The 19406-nt window shown below is 46.0% G+C and overlaps 1 protein-coding gene across 2 annotated transcripts in view; it reads left to right on the top strand.

Moving 5' to 3' along the window:
• SLC6A5 (solute carrier family 6 member 5) overlaps positions 1 to 19406 on the top strand; it is a 53823-nt gene that overhangs the window by 19911 nt on the left and 14506 nt on the right. For both annotated transcript variants that reach the window (XM_008004256.3, XM_073017773.1), the window contains 6 exons: positions 7449 to 7583; positions 8719 to 8822; positions 11462 to 11586; positions 17103 to 17215; positions 17970 to 18101; positions 19273 to 19372. In XM_008004256.3, the coding sequence (XP_008002447.2) occupies positions 7449 to 7583; positions 8719 to 8822; positions 11462 to 11586; positions 17103 to 17215; positions 17970 to 18101; positions 19273 to 19372 (709 nt within the window). The remainder of the gene's footprint in view (positions 1 to 7448; positions 7584 to 8718; positions 8823 to 11461; positions 11587 to 17102; positions 17216 to 17969; positions 18102 to 19272; positions 19373 to 19406) is intronic.

The raw sequence follows: 19406 nt of genomic DNA, 5'->3' as shown, positions 1-19406 counted from the left end.
TCTTAGCTTTAATTTCTTTTTCTTTTTCTTTTTTTTTGGCCAATAAATGAAAAGCACATTTTCCTAGCTGTTTTAGAAGTTCTGTTTCCTCATTTCTAAGGTGAGGGCAATTGGACTGGGTGATGTCTAAGGCCCTCTAGTTCTAAGATTATTCTGTTGGACACTTGCTGGGTGACTTGGAGGTTTGGGGGCACTTTTACTCTGTGACCTCAGCTTCCCCTTCTGTAAAATGAGAACTGGGATTCAGTGACCCCTGAGGAACCTGCTGGCTTTGAGTGAGTACCACGAGACTGGATTGATTGTTTTTCTAAGGTTACAGGGAGATGGGAAATGTTAACTTGACCCTTATGACAATACCCAGCCTGGCCTGAAGTTTCCCGGACCCCTCACTTCCTGTAGCTTGGAGCTGAGCTTGGGTGGGATTTCCATAAACGACAAAGGGCCCAGCCAAGGGATTGATTGCTCAGTGAGACTAGCCAAGTATCTGCTCAATCAAAATCCCATGGGCAAGACTGTCACTTATGTAGGTGGCCAGATAGGTGTCTAGTACTATAGGCTGGAAGGTGAGACTGCAGGAGGAGAGGTGAAAGGTGAGGAGGGTGAGAACAGCATCTTTTAATGATGTAAGGAAGAATGCCCTGTGGCTCCAGAGTCAGACCAACCTTACTTCAAATCCTGGCTCTATCACTTTCTAGTTGTGTGACTCCGGACAAGCTATTTAACCTTCGAAATCTATTTCCTTCTCTGTAAATTGGGGATAATAGTGCATAATACTTAGAATTGCTATAAGGATTAAGTGAGATATGCATGTTACTACCTGGTGTATGGTCAGTTATTAATTAACATTATCTCCTTTCATGTGTATTATTCTGAATGGCTGCTGTATCGACTGTGTATTGTGCCACTTTGACATCTCCAGAGCAGAGGCTTTGTTGGGGAGATGGGAAGAGAAAGAGAGCTTTGTTGAACACTGTATGCCAGGCACTGTGCTGGCTGCTTCACATGCATTAGAAGCACACTGATTCCCACTTCAGTGTAGAGAGAGACTGAGGCTTGTCAAGGTAGAGTCAATTGCCTGAAGTCACAGACTTTTTAAGTGGCAGTAGTGGGATTTGAATCCAGGTCTATCTGGCTTTGAAGCTGAGACATTTTTTATTTTTTTTATTGAGATGGAGTCTTGCTTTGTCACCCAGGCTGGAGTGCAGTGGCGCCATCTTGGCTCACTGCAACCTCCGCCTCCTGGGTTCAAGTGATTGTCCTGCCTCAGACTCGCGAGTAGCTGGGACTACAGGTGCCCACCATCATGCCCGGCTAATTTTTTTGTATTTTTAGTAGAGACAGGATTGCACCATGTTGGCCAGGCTGGTCTTGACCTCCTGATCTCAGGTGATCCCCCTGCCTTAGCCTCCCAAGGTGCTGGGATTACAGGTGTGAGCCATCGCGCCCAGCCGGCCTAGACTTTTTCTAATACAAGACATTCTCTCCCAAGAAGGGGTTATTAAGAGTAAATGAGGAATTCTGGAGCCATCATTTTCATATAGTGGGGAAAAAATCTCCCCACAGTGAATCAGAATCTGCATTTCTACCCAGTCTCTGCTGTGTTGCTGTGTGACTTTGGGCAAGTCACAGGATATATTACAGCTTCATTTCTAGCAAAATGAACAGTTAGAATATTCTCTAGGATTCTTTTTATCTTATTAGTCTGTGTTCTTTTGGAATGGCATGGCAGCCAGTTCATTCCACTGATTTAGAATTTAATTCTTGGTGATAGATTTCATAGGCTTTCTGGAATAGGAAGTTTTGAGCAGGTATGTTTTTCTTTTAGATCTGCCAACTTATCTCTCTGTTTGATTGAGAAAAGTTTCCAACCAGAGATCAATGATCAATTTCTATTTTAAATGAAGAATACCACCAGAAATAATGAATCACAATTTACTATCCTGCCCTGGGCTGTGCAGACATTAATCATAGAGCATTATTTGGGAGCCAAGGTGGATGCAGCTGCTTTATGATGAACTCCTTTGTGATTGAAATCCCAGGAACACTGTCATTTTTATGCAAAAGAGATGTCATCCTCCTGCAGCCAGATAAGCTCAGTTCCTCTTGTTTAGGGCCTTAGGAGACAGGACTAGCAGTTTGCTTCCTCTGAGACAGGTCTTCCTATTTCACTGTTGGAGACTTCCAGCAGCTAGAATTTCAGAGGCACGGTCGACCAGCACGCAGCCTGAAGGTCAAATGCAGCCCACCTGCCCTCAGGGGCGCCTCTGCCTGAGAGTTGTGGCAGCGAAGCAAAGCTAACCTAATTAGCTTGTACGGGCTGGTGGGCTTTTACCGCCTGTTCAGGGGTCCCATGGTGAGAAGGATGCCTGGAGGTGTCAGGCCAACAGGCTCAGATGGGCCAGTCAGTGTCACTCCTGCCAAGTGTAATTCATTACTGTTCAAGTTTAATTCCTCACAAATACAATGTGGAAACAGGTGCCTTCTAAATCTCCCCTGACACAGAGGAACTAGCTGTGCAGAAAGCCTCCGTGCCCACCCGACTCACATTTGAGGCATTCCCAGGATTTGTAAACCAAACTGTTGGCCCCCTCAGTTCACCATGATCACCATCTAAAAAATGAATGCATCAGCTGGGCGAGGTGAGCAAGTGCCTAGAGTGCAAAATTGAGAGGCACTCACTCTCAGGTTCCCGAAGCACAGGGCCAGCACCTGACAGTGAATTCCTCCGTAAATTTTGCACCCTAGATGCCTCCTGTCTCACTTGCCTCCCCCTAGTCCTGGCCCTGCCATACACATTTCTGATCATGTAGCCCATAGAATAGCGTTCATGGAAAGAGTGGCTTCAGAGTGGGGAAGCTTTGGGCTTAAATCCTGTCTGAAGACTTTGAACGAGATATTTAATCCCTTGTGAGAGGCTTAACCTGAACCTCAGTTAACTTCTCTGCAAAATGGGAGAAATATACCTGGCCACAGAGGGAACTCAGGAATGATGGTGTCTAAACAGCCTCCAACAGTGAAATGGGAACAGTTGTATCTTAAACTCATGCCAGCCTTGGAGATTTCTTCCTGTAAGCCACCGCCATCCAGGTCATGTCCTCTCCCTTACCTCTTCCTTCCATCCTCACTTCCCACCAGCCCCAGGTGGTCAGGGGATGGAAAGGATACTCCTTAGCTGTGTCGCATCCCATCCCCGTGCTGTTTTGGGGGCAGGAAAGTCAGGCTGGTCAGGGCCTGCCCTTGTAGCATCTCCTCTTCCCAGCCCCACCTGACAGCTGTGAGGCCAGCCCTGAGATGTCAGATGCCCTTGGATTTCCTAACATCCACGTGTGGAAGGGCTTCACTTCTCCTTAGACTTCAAGGGGAGGGAAGGAGAGAAGCAGGTTTGGTAGAAAGAGAGAAGAGCTGACTGCTGCCCCTCCCTTCCATCCCTAGCACTACAAGTTCTTTGAGACAAGGAGGGAGGAGAGACTGCTGTTCTGTGGGGCAGGGAAAAGGTATCCCCGGTGTCGCAGTAAAGAGAAAAGGAGGGCAGCTCATCCCTGGCAGCTCTGAACCTGCAGCCAGGAAGAAGGAGTTTGGCCTTGAGTAATTGGGTTTAGAGACAGAAGTAACTTCCCCATTTCAGTTCATGGCAACTCCACCCTTTCAGTTGCTGAGGCCAAAGCACTTGGGAGTCACTTTGACTCTTCTGTTTCTCTCACACTCCCCATTAAGTCTGGTGGCTCCTCTGGAAAATGTATCTGGCAACTGTTTCTCACCAGCTCCATTGACAACACCCTGGCTGGAGCTATCCCCATTCTTTGTCCCTTGCCTGCTGGCTGCTGCGGCTTCCTTACTGTTATCCCTGCCGTATTCTTGCTACATAGCAACTGGGAGATTCTGTGGAAAGGTTAGATCCTGTTACCCCCGTGCCTGAGTCCCTGCCATAGCCCCGTTGCCCACAGAGTAAGAGCTCTGCCTGGCCCCACCTAGTCTGCCCCTCCCTACTCCCACTTTGCCAATCTCTCCCACCTGTGCCCCATCTCTTGCCACACTGGCCTCTGCTGTTCCCAGGAGTCAGGCACACTCCCTTCTTAGGGCCATGATTCCAACTGTTCCCTTCATCTAAAATGTTCTCCCAGATATCCAGTTGGCTTACCCTGACTTTCTTCCTTGACCAACTTCTCCCTGAAGCCTTCCCAACCATCCTCCCCACACCTCACCCCACTTATCCAGCTCTAATTTCTCATTTTTTCAATCCACATATCACCTTCGAATATACCACAAATAATACTTACCACGATTATTGTTGATTGATGATCTCCCCAGCTAGAACGGAAGCTACTCAGGGCAGAAATCTTTGCTTTGTTTACTGATAGGTCCTGAACATTTAACTGTCCCTGACACATATGAGTTGCTCTAAATATATATATAAGTATGTATGTTCATTTGAACAAGTGGAGTGACCCCAAGAGTTATAGAGTTATATCTTTTTTTTTTTTTTTTTTTTTTTTTTTTTTTGAGACAGAGTCTCACTCTGTCACTCAGGCTGGAGTATAGTGGTGTGATACTGGCTCACTGCAGTCTCTGCCTCCCGAGTTCAAGTGATTTGCCTGCTTCAGCCTCCTGAGTAGCTGGGACTACAGGCGCATACCACCAGGCCCAGCTAATGTTTGTATTTTTGTATTTTTATAGAGATGGGGTTTCACTCTGTTGGCCAGGCTGGTCTCTATCTCCTGACCTCAAGTGAGCCAGCCGCCTGCCTCGGCCTCCCAAACTACTGGATTACCACGCCTGGCCTCCAAGAGTTATTTCTTCATCTCAGCTCTAAACTTCCCCAACTCATCTCCCCCTGTGAGTCCTTGAATCTGTCCTCACCTCCCGAAATCCCACTTACTACCATGCTGGAGCCCCTACCAGGTACTCAAGTCTGTGCAGGCAGCGTGTGGCGGGGGCCCTGTGTCCCTCTCATGGGGCAGGTATTCCAGTTGCCCTCAGAGGGAGGACTGCAGGTGGGAATGGAGGTGGCCCTGAACCAACAGCCATCACCCCATGGATCAGAGAACCCAGAGTGGGCCTGGATGGAAGCTTAATCTCAGCCTCTCAAGTGTCTTTTTTTTTTTTTTTTTTTTTTTTTTTTTTGAGACAGAGTCTCGCTCTGTCACCCAGGCTGGAGTGCAGTGGCACGATCTTGGCTCACTGCAAGCTCCACCTCCCAGGTTCATGCCATTCTCCTGCCTCAGCCTCTGTGGAAGGGCCTGCCCTTGTAGCATCTCCTCTTCCTAGCCCCACCTGACAGCCTATAGTCCCAGCTACTGGGACTATAGGTGCCTGCCACCATGTCTGGCTAATTTTTTTTTTTTTTTTTTGTATTTTTAGTAGAGATGGGGTTTCACCATGTTAGCCAGGATGGTCTCGATCTCCTGACCTTGTGATCTGCCTGCCTCGGCCTCTCAAAGTGCTGGGATTACAGGTGTGAGCCACCGTGCCCGGCCTCAAGTGCTTTTAATGCACTTTTTGGATTGTAGCCTACCTACCTGTAAGCCGAGCATTGTCAATGCTATTAAGTTGAGGACTGTTGAGTCCTAGGCCAGACTGTGAAATGGTACTTCTGTTTCCAGTGCCCTGGGCTGGTTCCACTTTGTGTGTATTGTAACACTGTACTCTTCCAACAGCCCCGTGAAGAATCTACTGTTGCTGCCACTTTGCAAGTGTGGGCACTGAGGGTCAGAGACTCAGAGAGGTTAAGTTGTTCCTCAAGGTGACCCAGTTCGTAAGTGCTGGAGTCCGGATTTGGACCCAGGCTCATGGGACTGCAGAGCCTGAGCTCTCACACTGTTCCTTCCACTTCTGCCAAATCCTGGTCCCAAGCCCTCACCTTGAGGTTTGATGGACAGGCATGGAAGGAAAGGTCCCCCCACATACCACGTTCAACTAACCCCCAAGTTCTGCTAATGTTACCTCCCAAATGTTTCTCTTTTCCTTTCTTTTCTTTTCTTTCTCTTTTTGACATGGAGTTTTGCTCTTGTCACCCAGTCTGGAGTACAAGGGCATGGTCTCTTCTCACTGCAAACTCCGCCTCCTAGGTTCAAGCAGTTCTCCTGCCTCAGCCTCCTGAGTAGCTGGGATTACAGGTGCCCACCACCACGCCTGGCTAATTTTTGTATTTTTAGTAGAGATGGGGTTTTGCCATGTTGGCCAGGCTGGTCTCGAACTTCTGACCTCAGGTGACCCATCCGCCTTGGCCTCCCAAAGTGTTGGGATTATAGGCATAAGCCACCGTGCCCGGCCTCCCAAATGTTTGTTGATGCTGGTCCCTCCCTCTCTTCCAGCATCCAGGAGTACCCTTTGGTTGGCATTCAGGACCTCCTATGACATGATCTCCTCCAATGTCTCTAGTCCTCCACCCCCCCACTCTTAGCCTCAAGTTTATGCTGTGCTGATAGTGAGTAGGGCTTTGCCTCACACGCCTGCCTTGCCCATGTGCTTCCTTCACCTTCCCACCTTGCCTCTCCTCCTCTAAGCTGCACTTGTCCAGCTCAGTGTCATCTCCATGAACCTCTTAGTAGACTTCTAGGTTGAGCACAGTGCCCTTCCCTGAACTTCCATAGTGCCCTGTGTGTAATTCTGTAGCTCATTATTCAGACATTGTCTTTGTGTCTTCTAGGTTAGGAGTCCCTTCACCTTTGTGCAGCTGATGCCTGGCACAGTGGCCAGCTCATAGGAGGCCCTCAATAAATATTTGTTGAACTTAATGGCATTTAATAACCCGCTGTTATAAATCAGGCACCATGCTAAGTCCTATCCATGCATTAGCTCACTGAATCCTCACAATTGTCTGTAAGAAGGGCGCTATTATCCCTAATTTACAGATCAGAAACTAAGATTCAGAGAGTGTAATACATTGTCCAAGGTCACGCAGCTACTCAGTGCCAGAGGTACAATTTCATTTGAACCTAAATGCGTCTAATTCTAAGATCACGTTCTTTTCACCTTATGGGACTGCCCCACTTATGTGTATAAACAGGGACGGAAAGCTTAAGCTAATAGGATTCATCTTTAATGGTGGAATTTTGGTGCTCTACCGGGGGTGGAGTAGGAGTTGGGGAGGAGGGAGGCACAGAGCCCCCCTCCCTCCTTCCCTCTGTGGTTCCCTAAGAAGTTGTGTACTCATCAGCTGGGCTGGGTGACATCTACCCCAGCCTTCTGGCTGTAGGCCGACTCATCCCACAGCCTCAGGTCTCTCCTAAGAGGCTTTATTTCTAGCTCTCTCTGACTCACCTTTGGTCCCAATGCCTTCCCTGCTTCCCCAGCCCTGTCTGCGTTTGGGGAGAACTACCCTGATGTGTTCTCTGTCACCCGCTTGTGCCGGGGTGGCAGCCCTACTCCTTCCCCGAGCAATGCTCCTTCTGCACAGGTGCACTCTGCAGGGCTGCTCCTTCCAGCCCCTCTGCCCATGGCTTTTCTAGGTGGTGTACTTCACGGCCACGTTCCCGTATGTTGTGCTGGTGATCCTCCTCATCCGCGGAGTCACCCTGCCTGGAGCTGGAGCTGGGATCTGGTACTTCATCACACCCAAGTGGGAGAAACTCACAGATGCCACGGTGGGCTTCTACTTTTATTTATAACAGACCCTGGGGGGAGTGGTCCTCTGGGATGCTTGGGCAAAAAGGGTTAGACGTCCTCCCCCAGGGAATCCCAGTGTGTGCTTTTATAAGAGCCTGATGATCTTGGTATATTATGCACTCAGGAAATATTTAATGAGAAGTGGACAACTGAGGGTTTTTAGATTCCTGGAATAGTTGTCCTACATCTGGGGTTATAGTAGAGGCCGAAAATGAATAATGAAATCCCCTTAATAGCTTTGGGCCAACTCACACCACTTATCTGTTACTAATTATAGAGTGTCAGAGCGTAGTTTTGCTGGTGGGAAAATAACAGCATTTAGTGTAAACCACAAGCGATTCTATTTAAAAAATATTTTTACCTGAACATTTTAAGGGCTCAGACACGTCTGAATACTTTTATACACCCACACAGGGCCAGCACAAGCTGAACTTTCTCTTTGCATATTCTGTACAGGCACATCTAACTCTAAAATTTCCAACTCAAAAACTACAAATGAGGGGGTGATTGTTGAAGGGGAACTGACTTTTCTCACCTTAAAGAAAATTCTGCTTTTCCAGGGTGTGTTAAGAACGCATAGCTAGGATTGAGTTTGATTGCACGTAACAGAAAGTCTCCACTTAATGGCAGGTAGGACGTGACACTATAAAGTCTACAGCGGCATAGAGGTTGCTTTACTAAGATTGGGGCTACAGAGTTTCAGAAATTTAATAGTTGTAATCCACAGAAATGTCAGTTAAAAAGGGTCTTGATTTCGCATCCGTTAATATATTTTGCTGTTGTAAATTATTATTTTCTGAGAGTGTATTGACCTAAAGGAAGGACTCTCCCTTCCGTTTAGCTTTACGAGAGAGAAAAGATGAGCATGGTATGTAGTGTAGTTTATTGAGTTCCTCACCTTTGATACAGGAAGTTAAAATCTCCCAGGTAATTTACTGTGCCTTTGGTTTCCAGCACAAGTGATTTATGTTCTCATTGATGTTGATGTCAGGAGTCATCTTGTCCCTGATGTTTCCCCTGGAAACATGATATGGCACTGGGTGTGTGGGACTCCCCTCCCCTGGGGCCAGTCTCCTTTATGGATCTTGAATCTCTTTCCTTTTTGCCTCTCAGGTATGGAAAGATGCTGCCACTCAGATTTTCTTCTCTTTATCTGCTGCATGGGGAGGCCTGATTACTCTCTCTTCTTACAACAAATTCCACAACAACTGCTACAGGTATGTAGAGGTGCTACAAGATCTGGGCATAGCTGGTGAGTGGGACAGAAGAATGGACTGAGTTATCAGACACCTGAGGCCACATCCTCACATTTCATCTTAGGGAGAGCTAGAGATTTGCCTCTGGCCTAGGACAAAACACGTGCTAAGGCCTAGGCACTGTCTTTTGAAGGCCTAGATCCTCACTTACACACCTGGCTCTGATACATGGTGGAGGCTCAAGTGGCTATTTATAGGATGGAAGCAAGTTTCTCTGGAGGTCATGTGTAGCCAGCTGTGTTCTGTGATAGTCATTTGTGAGCTACCTAATCTGTGGATACAATGGACTGTCCCTTCAGATGGTCTTCCCTCTGTGTGGGGCTGTGACTTAATCTCTTCTTATAAAGACACCAGTCATATCAGTCACATTGGATCAGGGACCACTCTAATGACTTCATTTAGCTTAATTACCTCTTTAAAGACCCTCTCTCCAAATACAATCACATTCTGAGATACTAGGGATTAGGATGACAAAATACGAATTTGGTAAGGGTGGGGGAGCAGTAGGAAGATACAGTTCAGTTGATAATGGCCTCGAGTAACAGACTATGGTATTTGAACTTCTTTGGTCACAACTGCTCATTAACCATTGACCCAAGTTAGTCTGAACACCATTAAAGGGTGAAGCCTTGCTATCTTCTTTATTAGAAATGAGGCTGTGTGGTATGGCAGAAATAACCCAGGCTGAGAGCTGGAAAGTCTAGATTCACATCCTGGCCCACACTATTAATTAGTCCATTACCTTCCCTGGACCTCAATTTCCTCATCAGTAAACTAAGGGGTCAGTCAAGGTGGATCATTTGCTGCACACTTCTAGGCTTTGCATAGTACAGGCATCATCTCATTCTGTCCTGGCAACAGCCTATGACAGCCTCATTGCTGCCATTTCAAATCAGAGTGGAAAGGAAGTGGATTGCTCAAGGTCATGCTGCTAAAAGGCAGGAGAACCAAGATTTCAGTGTAGCTCTGGGTTACAGTGTAACCCATCTAGCCGTGACCTCACATTTGAGAACAGGATGACTGAAGGTAAGCTGGGAAACCCTGGCTGTCTTACCAGCAGCAGGCTCTGCGATGAAGGTAGAGTTGCTGGGCTCTCTTCCCTCCCCTGCCCCTTTGTCCTTCTCAACCCTGTGTGTCCCAACTCCAGGCTACCCTCACATTTTAGGGTCATTTGACTTTCCCACTGCCTTCTCTTCCCTCACACATAGTCCCTGTCCTGGAGCCGACCAAGGCCCCATCTCCTCAATTTCTGTTCTGATGGACAAATTTACCCCTGCCCCTGGAATAATGTCTTAGTTTGTTCATATTGCTCTAATGAAATGCCATAGACTGAGTAATATGTTTTTCTTTCTTTATACATTTTTTGCTTTTATTATTTTTAAATGACACATAGTAATTATGCATATCTATGGAGTACAGTGTGATATTTCAGTACAAGTATACAATGTGCAATGATCAAATCAGGGTAATTAGCGTATCCACTACCTCAAATAATTAGCATATCTACCACCTCAAACATTTATCATTTCTTTGTATTGGGAACATTGAAAATTCGTTCTTCTAGTTGTTTGAAAACATATAATAAATTGTTGTTAATGTAGTCATTTTATAGTGCTATAGGATGATTTTTTTTTTAAGATGGAGTTTTGCTCTTGTTGCCCAGGCTGGAGTGCAATGACCAATCTCGGCTCACTGCAACATCCACCTCCCAGGTTCAAGCGATTCTCCTGCCTCAGCCTCCCAAGTAGCTGTGATTACAGGCATGTGCCACCATGCCCCACTAATTTTTTTGTGTGTGTGTATGTGTGTGTATTTAGTAGAGACGGGGTTTCACTGTGTTGGTTAGGCTGATCTCAAACTCCTGACCTCAGGTGATGCACCTGCCTTGGCCTTCCAAAGTGCTGGGATTATAGGCGTGAGCCACCGTGCCCAGCTGGGATGGTTGTTAATATAGTCATCCTACAGTGCTGTAAAGCACTATAATTTATTTCTCCTATCTACCTATATTTTTGTATCTTTAACTGACTTTTGGCTATAAACAACAGACATTTATTGCTCACAGTTCTGGAGGCTGGGAAATCCAAGTTCAAGGTGCCAGACTATTCAGTGTCTGGAGGGCTGCTCTCTGTTTCAAAGATGGCACCTTGTTGCTGTGTCCTCATATGGTGGAAGAGGCAGACACATTCCCTTCGGCCTGTTTTATAAGGGCACTAATCCTATGAGTTGGCTCTGCCTTCATGACTTAATCACTTTTCTAAAGCCCCACCTCTTAATACTATCAAATTGTGGATTAAGTTTCAGCCAATGAATTTGGGATGGGAGGGTTCAGACCATAGCAGATGAGTTGAGACCCTTTATATAGAATGTGGAGTCAGAGCTTTGGCCCAGAGGCCCTGAATCAGGGCTATTAGGGGATATCTTTTGAGCCTTTTGGTGCTTTTTAAATGAGTCCAAGGGAGCCTGTGGTTAGGACATGAACATACATATATATGAAACACATGTGCAAGCAAACACGTGGGCACACATTTATGTGTCCTTCCCCTTGTCCCTTTCCACTCACCAAGCACATCTAATGGAAAACTCTGGTCTCTTCTTTCCAGGGACACTCTAATTGTAACCTGCACCAACAGTGCCACGAGCATCTTTGCCGGCTTCGTCATCTTCTCCGTTATTGGCTTTATGGCCAATGAACGCAAAGTCAACATTGAGAATGTGGCAGACCAAGGTACAGGACAGTTGTTACCCTGCTGTTGCAGGGCAGGTCCCAGGCCCATGTCACAAGCTCCTAATTTATACTATGCTGGGAAGTTGGCCTTCTGGAACAGCATAGAGGGTGGAGGAGCCCAGGTCCTTCTGTACAGTGGGACTGAGGAAGGCTCAAGTAGGAAGCTCACTACAGAGTCAGAACCGGCTTGTCTCTGACTAGAGGGATTGCTTTAAAAGCCCTCTTTCCTTCTCGTCTCCTCCCCTTCCTCTTACCTTGCCCCTCTTAATTTAGCTCCAGCCTATAGAAGTGAGGGTTATACCTGTTAGGTATGAGTAGAGAATTTATTAGGCAAACCATTGCCTCGGGAGCTGATGTGGGCACAGGCTGCTGTAGGATGACATTCCTTGCAGAGGGCCCTGTCGAAACCAAGGCTTAGTGAGAGAACTGACTTCAGAGGAGCATTTTCCTTACAAAGCACTTTTCTGATTGTTAGGTCAAATGTGCTTTCAGGGCCTTCTGCTTAGTTAGCAATGCAGACCTGCAATTTTTTTCCCCAGTGGGTAGAAAGGTTGGATCGTGCTGGGTGGGTGGAGAGGCATGTGGAATAACTGTTTACTCTCTATCCAAATGATCTTTTTATTAATGGCTAACATTTGTATGATGTTTTCAAGTTTACAAAGAGCTTTCATTTTTATTTCATTTAATCCATATTACTAGGACAGCATTTTGCAGAGAGAGCGTTCAAGATTTTAGTTTAACTCTTCATTTTCACCCAGCCTGAATCCACAAAGGATTTGGATATTTAGCAGGTTTCAGTGATCAAGGGATTTCATTGTGTTTATTGTTTACCATTATGATCTCATTCTCAATTCAGACATTTATGGGATGCCTAGTGTGTTGGTCCTGTGCCTCATGCTGTGGGGCATGACTATGGCCCTGGACAACCAAGGGGTGTACCTGTGAGAGGCTTGTCTGGGCAGTTATCTTCCTTCAAGCAGCTGACTGCCATTCTCAGATAATGTTTCAGATGTGGTGAGAGAACTAAGCCCTGGAAATGTCACCTTTTTGGATACTAAGATTTCTTCTGGTTCCCTAAGGATAATTCATTACTGCGCCAGTTCATGCTGATAGTACACCCAGGGCCTCAAAGAGTTAAAGAGACAGCACGTTCCAGGGGTGCAATTATCTCTCCCTGGAGAGGCTGTGAAACCCTGAGGGGTGTTTGGTTCTGCAGCAATGCACTAAATTAGAGGGGCCCCAGGAGATAAGCAATGGCTCTCCCTGGTTGAGAATTCTCAGATACCCTGGGAGGCAGGGAGGGAAAGTGAGAGGGTAAACAGGTTTTGTACTTAGAGGTACAGGAGTCACTTCCAGCTGTCCTGTAACCTCATTTCCTCCTAGCAGAGTGGTTGGAGCAGATAGGTTCTGTCCCATTTTCTAGAAGATCTTAGGCATTTTACTTTCTGTGACATTACTGAGTTCTTTTGGAACCAGTGGCCAACCTGCTAGAGACTATGAATCCTGAGATGTGGGCCAGGTTAGTAAATGATTCTGAACTCTTTTCTGCTCCAGGAAAGGGATTTCTGGGGAGATATTGCAAAACCTCAAATAGAATGTTGTTTATCTGGTATGTAAAATGCAGCCAACAAATTGCCCATGTTTTCCTCTGAAATTTCTCCTTGCCAGTGTTTTTTCACTTCCTTTGATTTGAACAAGGATAAGGGCACTTCTAACAGGTTCTAACCTGTTGTGTTAATACTTGTCTCTGGCACAGGGACAGTGGGCCTCATCTCCCACAGGAGAGGGTCCATGAGATCTTCTCCCAGACCCACTGGGGAAGCTTTCCTGCTCATCTGAACCTGCATGTATTTTTATATGTGCTTTACAGGCTTGTCTTACTTGCCTCGATATGATGGAGGCCCTGCAGAATATAGGACAGAGATTTGGGGTCAGGTCTGCATTAAACCCGAGCCCTATTTCATCCTTGCTGGGCAACACTGGCATGTAGACATTCAGGCCATTTTTGCTGACCCAACTTTGGTAACTAAGTTTTGACCTTTAGTCAAATAGAGGTTCTCCTGAATGACCTAACACTATTCGATTTAGTTTACCACTCCCTTCTAAAAGAGGCATTTCTACCAAAATGATCATCCGAAATCTTGGTCTTATCAAAATTTTGAGGGGCTGAGGATGGGTGGGATTGGTGAAGAGACCAGGCTGTCTTTTGCTTTTATGATAGGCATAGGGAAAGGGGCATGTTCTTCTTGGGGATCTGCTCTAGAAAAGCAGCTTCCAGGGAAGTTAGGCCTTCAGAGCCATCTCCCCACCATATGCATTGCCACCTATGGAGTGGTGACTCATGTTCAGAATCTATCCTGAAGCCAAACAAAGATGCTTATCCAGCAGCAGAAAAACTCAGACCAGAGTAGATAAGCAGAAATGTGCATATTTATTTAGCATTCCCAGGTGTAGGTAACTCTCAGCTAAACAGAGCACTGGAAATACTACCTTGGTTCCCTTACCCCTTAATAGTTCAGATACCTTACTGATCAAAATGAGCATTCTCAAACGGCACTGATGCCCCACTTCCATGCAGCCATCTGCCTATCACCTGTATCCCAATCCTTCTGCCCACAGGCACAGAAGTCCAGCTGGCATATCCTCAGAGAGCTCATTCAATTTGTAATAGTTATCACAGCAGAGTGGCTACCCAAGCTGTGCTATGGGCCTTGATGCATTGCATTGACCAGAGCCCCTTGGTGTGTCTTTAGTGGCGCTCTAGGATAAAGGAGGCTCTCATGGTAGGATCTCTGGGGACTCTGCTCAAGTTACTGAAATGCGGAGCCCCTTTGATCCCCTTTCACAAGAAGACCAATAATAGTCTATGTTTTCTGAGTTCCTAGTATGTCCAGGCATTGTTCTAAGTTTTTACTTGTGTTGATGCATTTAATTCTCACAGAGGCTCTATAAAGGTAGGTACTATTACTATTTCCATTGTGTGGATAAAGAAACTAAAGTTTGTCTAGAAAGAACAAGTGACTCCCCTAAGTCCTCTGCCAGTAAGAGGTACAGCCAGTTTTTTTTTTTGTTTTTTTTTTTTTTTTTGGTTCTTTTTTGAGATGGAGTCTTGCTCTGTCACCCAGGCTGGAGTGCAGTGGTGCCATCTTGGCTCACTGCAACTTCTGCCTCCCCTGTTCACACCATTCTCCTGCCTCAGCCTCCTGAGTAGCTGGGACTACAGGCGCCTGCCACCATGCCCGGCTAATTTTTGTATTTTTAGTAGAGACTGGATTTCACTATGTTGGCCAGGCTGGTCTTGAACTCCTGACCTTGTGATCCGCCCGCCTTGGCCTCCCAAAGTGTCGGGATTATAGGCGTGAGCCACCGCACCCCGCCACCAGTTTTTTTAATCCATGAAGAGAGCCTGTACTCCAGTCACTGGGCTCTACTGCCACCTAGTGGGAGAGGAGAGAGGCAGAACTTGGCCTCCATCAGACTGGCCTTTAACATCTAACGATGCTATTCCCTAGATGACTCCGCTCTCCATCAGCCTTGGGTAAATGGGGTCTGCTGTAATTTAGCTTGCAAATACAGCCTTCACCTGGGTGCTTTAGGGAGGCAGCTGAAATCGAAGCAGGCTGAATATTTTGAAATCACTTCCTTCCTCTAAAAAAGCTGCAAAGCCCAAAGGGTGGAATCCTGTTAAAGTAAGCAGCTGAGGACCTCTGGTAGTGGCCATTCAAGACCTTCTTGTCGGCTTTATGGGCATGACTGTTGCGAGAGCATTCAACTGACTTCCTTGTTGTTCTGCATTTGAGACCTATTTTGAACTTTAGTTTAATACAGACTTTTCTTTTATGGTTCACATAGGGAGCCTTCAGAGACTGGCTCTACAGTCTGTTCAATAAATGCATAAAGTGGGGGAATCTCAGGCATTTGAGGCTTTATATTTTAAATACACCAAGGCCCTAGGCAACATCAGGAACTAACAACCTGATAAATTCCAGTTTAAAAAAGTGCTGCTATGCTTGAGTTATAAACATTCTAGGTGCTGCGACTTCTGGCTGCGAATGTGTGCTGGCTGTGGATTATCCCAGCGCCCACATTCGCTTGTCTCTGCCCATTATCATTTAGTTTTCTACTTACAGGGAAATTCACAACTGCTGTGTCTTTAGCCACCTTTGGTTACAGTAATCTTCCCAGTGAGGCTGTGAGGCAGGGAGAATGACTGGCAGGGTTTTATGATAGCAGAGAAAACTGCCGCTCAGACATCCCCACCAAGACCCACATGAAGTGTTCTAGAGTAAACCTGAATCAGAACCGCTAACTTCCAAGTTCATAGTCCACTCATAGTAGAAGATAATAATCTGTGGGTGTTGATGATGTAGGGGGTACTGGGCTCAGTGTTTTATCTGCGTTTTCTCATTTGTTCATTGTAACCACCTTGTGAGGTCCTATTTTTATCCCCATTTTACAGAGGGACAAAATTGAGGCTTACAGAAATTAAATAGTATGTCTAGGGTTGCACAGATGGTAAGTCATGGAATATGGATTTGGACCGGATCTGACCCTTAGAGACCGAACCCTCTTAATCCTTACATGATGTTTCATGCACCGCCCCACCAACCCAACTAACTACTAGGACTGACACCATTTATACCAATAGTGCAAGATTCTGAAAGTGTTAAATTCATATTTTATGTGAATGTTTTCTCCTGGAGGACTAAATAGGCGGAAGGGTAGTTAAAGGAAGAAATACTAATGCATTTCTTCCTAGACTTAATACTTAGGTGATGGGCTGATCTGTGCAGCACACCACCATGGCACATATTTACCTGTGTAACAAACCTGCACGTCCTGCACACGCACCCCAAAACTTCATAAAATAATTAAAGGAAGAAATAATGTCATTCTGGTCATGTTCCAACTTTTAGAGCAGGGATTCTCAAACCTCAGCACTACTGACATTTGAGACAGGATAATTCTTTGTTGGCAAGAAGCTCTCTTGTGCACTGTAAGATGCTTAGCAGCATCCCTTGCCTCCACCCACTAGATGCCAGTAGTTATCCTACCCCTACCCCCAGCTCACCCCTGAGAATAAAAAATGCCTGCAGACATTGCCAAATATCCCCTGGGGTGCAAAATCACTGCTGTTTGAGTACTACTGCTCTAAAGGGTAATTAATTACATTTTCCCTTAATTCATCCAATACGAAGATGGAGTTTCTCATCCTATGTACATGGTACACAGCCTAGCCGTGGAGTCCAGTAGAGTTGCCTCTGAGTCTCTGCTTAGACACTATTTTTAGGCCTCTCCTGTGAGTTCTCCTAGCTTTATATCCCTTGGTCTTTTTCTTCAAGAAGCCTATGGTCTAATTGAGGAAATGGATAGAGATGAGTGAAAAATAACCAACAGTGGAAGCAGCATATAAGAAGTAATAAATGAGGATCTCAGCAGAGAGAAGGCCCTCTGGGCTCCAGGAAGAGCGGCCTTGAGTAGGGCCTGCCTGCAATCATCTGTCTCGTTCCTTCCAGGGCCAGGCATTGCATTTGTGGTTTACCCGGAAGCCTTAACCAGGCTGCCTCTCTCTCCGTTCTGGGCCATCATCTTTTTCCTGATGCTCCTCACTCTTGGACTTGACACTATGGTGAGCCCCTTTGCCATCAGTCTCTATCCCAGACTCCTCTTGAATACTCTCCCTCTTCTGGGTCCTGGGTTCACCCTTCAGGAGAGCAGCAGGCTTAGGGGTGTCTGAATGCTTCTCCTGAGAGATCTGGAGATGCTGAAGTGCCTGCGTAGGGCTTGGGATCACCTTGTATTTTGGGTACTCACGTAATGGTGCAAGAGAGTCGTCCTCTCTCTTTCCTTCTCCCTCTGTTCTATGTGGCAATTTTTAGTCTGTGTGCTTCCTGCCTTCATGTCATTTTGCCAAAGCAAATTCTGTAGGGCTGGATGAGAAATAATGTGAAGTCAATTTTAGGGAAATTGCTGTGGGGCTGAGACAACCACCGATCATGCTGACAGGTGCTCAGAGTTTAGTCCTTGGGTGCAAAGAGGGTTTTTCCTCAAGTAGAAGAGCAAATGCAAGGTAAACTGGAGGACAGGAATTTACATCTCATGAATACAAAATGAAACTTAAAATGTCCTAATGGGTGAATATGAATGCAAGTCTCTGGGGGTTGGAAGTGCAATTTTTAAAGCTCACATCCTACTTGGGTTCTCTTGGCTGCCCTTGTGGGTTGGACCCCAAGGAGGCTTTTTAGACCCCTTGAGGGAATGCCATCCTAAAAACCAAACCTAACACAAATACAGCCTTCCTGGATGGGATATGCAAAGGGCTTGGGGGTACCTTCTGGGTGGTACAATTTGACTCATATGTTCATTTCCTGACACGGTTTCAGTTTGCCACCATTGAGACCATAGTGACCTCCATCTCAGACGAGTTCCCCAAGTACCTGCGCACACACAAGCCAGTGTTTACTCTGGGCTGCTGCATTTGTTTCTTCATCATGGGTTTTCCAATGATCACTCAGGTAAGCTGCCTCCTGGGCACAGGCTTGCGGTGGGGATAGGTGGGTGGGGGAGCCAATGGCTATCTGTCCTTCAACCCTTAGCAGCTCTCAGACCTTATAATCAAAGGCAAATCACTGCCATTTCCATGTAGATGGCACCAGTTCATTAGGGATTCTGACTGTAGAGGGAAATATGTCATCTTGGCTACCAGTGATGCTTCTAGTATCTCATAATTGAGATGTAGCCTTATTGAGCCAACAAGGCAGGTGTGTCCTACTTTAAGAAAATAGAATACGTGGCTTGGTGCAGTGGCGCATGTCTCTAGTCCCAGCTACTTGGGAGGCTGAGGCAGAAGAATTGCTTGCGGCCAGGAGTTCAAGGTTGCAGTGTGCTCTGATTGCATCTGTGAACAACCACTATACTCCTGCCCGGGCAACATCGTGGGACCCCGCCTCTAAAAAAGTAAATAAAAAATTAGGAAAAAGAAAACAGAATACATAAAAATCTTTATTTACCAACCAGGTACATTTTCTGATGATTACTGTCATGTATGAGTCAACAGCCACTTCAGTTTCTTCTAGTCCTGAGTGTCTTGGTAAATTGTGTTAACTCACTCAGTATATATATTGCTTTTGTTGTCTCTGTGGCCTTGAGCAAGTTAACTACTCAGGGCTTTAATTTCTTCCTCTGTAAAATAATGGATTGGAATGTGAAGGTCTCTGCACCTTATTTATTGTTGGGAGACTTAAAGAGTGAGGTAGAGATTCATGGGGATGTGTGAGAAAAACCCAGAGACACCTAAAGGTCATCGGAGGGTCAATTGAATGCAGATACATAGGTGGATATGATCAATTGCTTAAAGCAAAAATAAAGCAATCTGGCTGCTTTCATATATACTTCTACAGAGGTTGACCTTTGCCTTCCAAGAATAAGATGTTAAATCGCTTTTTTTGGTGCTTGTTATATTGATTAGCTCGGAGCCTGTTGAGGAACTGCTTTGCTGACACAGCAAGGCCTCCAGCTTACATGCTGGACCAGGTGTAGGTTACTGCTATTGAAAGGAGGGGAGATACATGGACTCCTGTTTGCACCTGACTCTTCTTAGGATTGAGATAACTGGCTGTTAAATGTGGGAAGAGATAGCCTGGCTCCAGGACGTATTTGATATTGGTTGTTTCTCTCTCCTGTTAGGGTGGAATTTACATGTTTCAGCTTGTGGACACCTATGCTGCCTCCTATGCCCTTGTCATCATTGCCATTTTTGAGCTCGTGGGGATCTCTTATGTGTATGGTAAGGAAATCACTGTGTCTGTTGCTGAAGTAGA

The sequence above is a fragment of the Chlorocebus sabaeus genome, chromosome 1 (genome assembly GCF_047675955.1).
Source record: "Chlorocebus sabaeus isolate Y175 chromosome 1, mChlSab1.0.hap1, whole genome shotgun sequence".
Classification (NCBI taxonomy): Eukaryota; Metazoa; Chordata; class Mammalia; order Primates; family Cercopithecidae; genus Chlorocebus; species Chlorocebus sabaeus.
The sequence above is the reverse complement of the archived record's forward strand: the minus strand, read 5'-3'. Positions and strand labels throughout refer to the sequence as shown.